This window comes from Lactuca saligna, chromosome 6 (assembly GCF_052625555.1).
Source record: "Lactuca saligna cultivar CGN05327 chromosome 6, ASM5262555v1, whole genome shotgun sequence".
In the NCBI taxonomy this organism is placed as follows: Eukaryota; Viridiplantae; Streptophyta; class Magnoliopsida; order Asterales; family Asteraceae; genus Lactuca; species Lactuca saligna.
The window spans coordinates 175,016,663-175,018,660 of NC_136422.1; the positions used below are offsets into that span (position 1 = coordinate 175,016,663).

Below are 1,998 nucleotides of genomic sequence, written 5' to 3' on the forward strand. Positions count from 1 at the left end.
AATACATATTACTTTACATTATGGTTATATTACATTACATTGTGGTTAGATTATGGTTATATTACATTACATTACGGCAATTTCTCAATTTCCCTATTTTATAAAAATAGCAGAATCTGATTATTCAATTAAAGAAGAAGGGGCGTTTACGTAACTTCTTTATTCCGTAACCACCGTCGCACCATCCAATTCCAAACCAACGGCCACTGAGATCATTAAGAATTGAAGTTGCTGCACAAATCATATTTCAGGCGTTTCCTTTCTCTGTTTTGAATTAATTCTATATAAACAGCATTGCTATTGAAAGTAGCTGATTTAGGGTTCGACAGAGATGGACGACGATTATTATAAGATACTGAATGTATCTAAAACCGTCAATGATGAGGATCTTAAGAAGGCATACAGAAATCTTGCGATGAAATGGCATCCTGATAAGAACCCTAACAACATGTATGAGGCCGAAGCCAAGTTCATTCAAATCTCTGAAGCTTTTGAAGTAATTTCCAAAACCCTCTTTCTTGCATTTAGCCTTTCATCACAAATTCTAAATTGAGGATTCCAATTCCAGGTACTAGGCAACCCTCAGAAGAGATTGTTATACGATCAACATGGTGAAGAAGATTTGAAAGAAACACCACCAAGTGATGATTCCAAAACCGAAAATGGGTTTAGTGGTCGAACAGCTGAAGATATAGATATACTTGAAGAATTTTGTAATCGTTGTGGCTTTGATTTTGATACAAGTAGAGGTGGAAGAAACGATAATAGTAATGTTGATAACAGGTTTAAAGGATCCACCATGTTAAAGAAACCGCCACCTGTTGAGAATACATTGCCTTGCAGTCTTGAGGAATTGTATAACGGATCAACGAAGAAGATGCAGATTTCAAGAACATTTGTTGACAAAAATGGGTAATAATTAAGTTCATGATATTATCACGCCATACTAAGTCATCATGATGATGTTATAAAGGGAAAAAAATGCAAGATATGTAGCAATATACTTCCTATACATTTTAATTATCGCATTGTAATGTCATTTATACGTATTACAACATTGGTATTTCATGCATTACATGACAGACAATTGACACTAGTAATGGAGACATTGACGATTGACATAAAGCCCGGGTGGAAAAATGGAACCAAGATCACATTTCCCGATAAAGGAAACCAACAAAAAGCTAAAGAGCTTCCAGCTGATCTTGTGTATGTAATCCATGAGAAGCCTCACCAAGTCTATAAAAGAGATGGCAATGATCTTTTTGTTAACTATAGGCTTACATTAGCGGAGGCACTTAAAGGAACCACAATCAATATTACCACACTTGATCAACGAGAACTTGCGATCGAAGTAAAAGACATTATTACCCCTGAATACGAGCTTGTTGTTAGCAAAGAGGGTATGCCGCTTCCTAATGATCCCGACTCTCGAGGGGATTTAAAAGTCCGGTTTGAAATCAAATTTCCTAAAAAATTGACATCACAACAGAAAACCGCCTTGCGTCATGCTTTGGGTGGCTAATTATAGTTAGGGCAGAGGTTGGATGGGATTTCAAAAGCCTTATTTTCTATGATGAGGATGAATATGATAATTATGTCTTTTGTATAGACAAGAAGTTGAGAGTGAGCCCTTGTCTCACATTTTTCCACCTTTTTTGGTGTGTAATTTTGTGCTATTAATATCTCGGTTAGAATTCAAGTTTATTGCATGCGAAAACTTATGCAAAACTTTGTAAGGTTGTCAATATATGCATAACAAATGAGCTTAAAGGTGATTGTAAATTTGATTAACCGTATATAACAAATGAGCTTAAAGGTGATTGTAAATTTGATTAACCATATTAAAGTTTTTTCATGGAAAAATAACAAATATGTCTAATACCATTAAATCATTATCCAAAAATAATCAAAAATTTCCAAATCACCTAAATAGCCATCTTTTTCGCTGCAAAAAGGTTGGTCATCTGCAAAATCATCAAAACGATGTCGTTTTTG

General features: G+C 34.7%; 1 protein-coding gene across 1 annotated transcript; it reads left to right on the plus strand.

Annotated features, from left to right (window-relative positions):
- Nucleotides 1–267: 267 nt before the first annotated feature.
- Nucleotides 268–1,739, plus strand: LOC145001358 (uncharacterized). Its single transcript, XM_078960729.1, has 3 exons — nucleotides 268–496; nucleotides 569–912; nucleotides 1,084–1,739. Exons 1-3 carry the CDS (start codon nucleotides 332–334, stop codon nucleotides 1,523–1,525), a joined length of 951 nt encoding a protein of 316 aa, XP_078816855.1. The 5' UTR covers nucleotides 268–331; the 3' UTR covers nucleotides 1,526–1,739.
- The last annotated feature ends 259 nt before the right edge of the window (nucleotides 1,740–1,998 follow it).

Excerpts from the sequence above, each read along its gene's own strand:
- LOC145001358 (XM_078960729.1), top strand. The coding sequence starts at position 332 with ATGGACGACGATTATTATAAGATACTGAATGTATCTAAAACCGTCAAT. Across the intron at positions 497-568 it reads AAATCTCTGAAGCTTTTGAA|GTACTAGGCAACCCTCAGAA; the intron begins GTAATTTCCAAA and ends TTCCAATTCCAG. Across the intron at positions 913-1,083 it reads ACATTTGTTGACAAAAATGG|ACAATTGACACTAGTAATGG; the intron begins GTAATAATTAAG and ends ATTACATGACAG.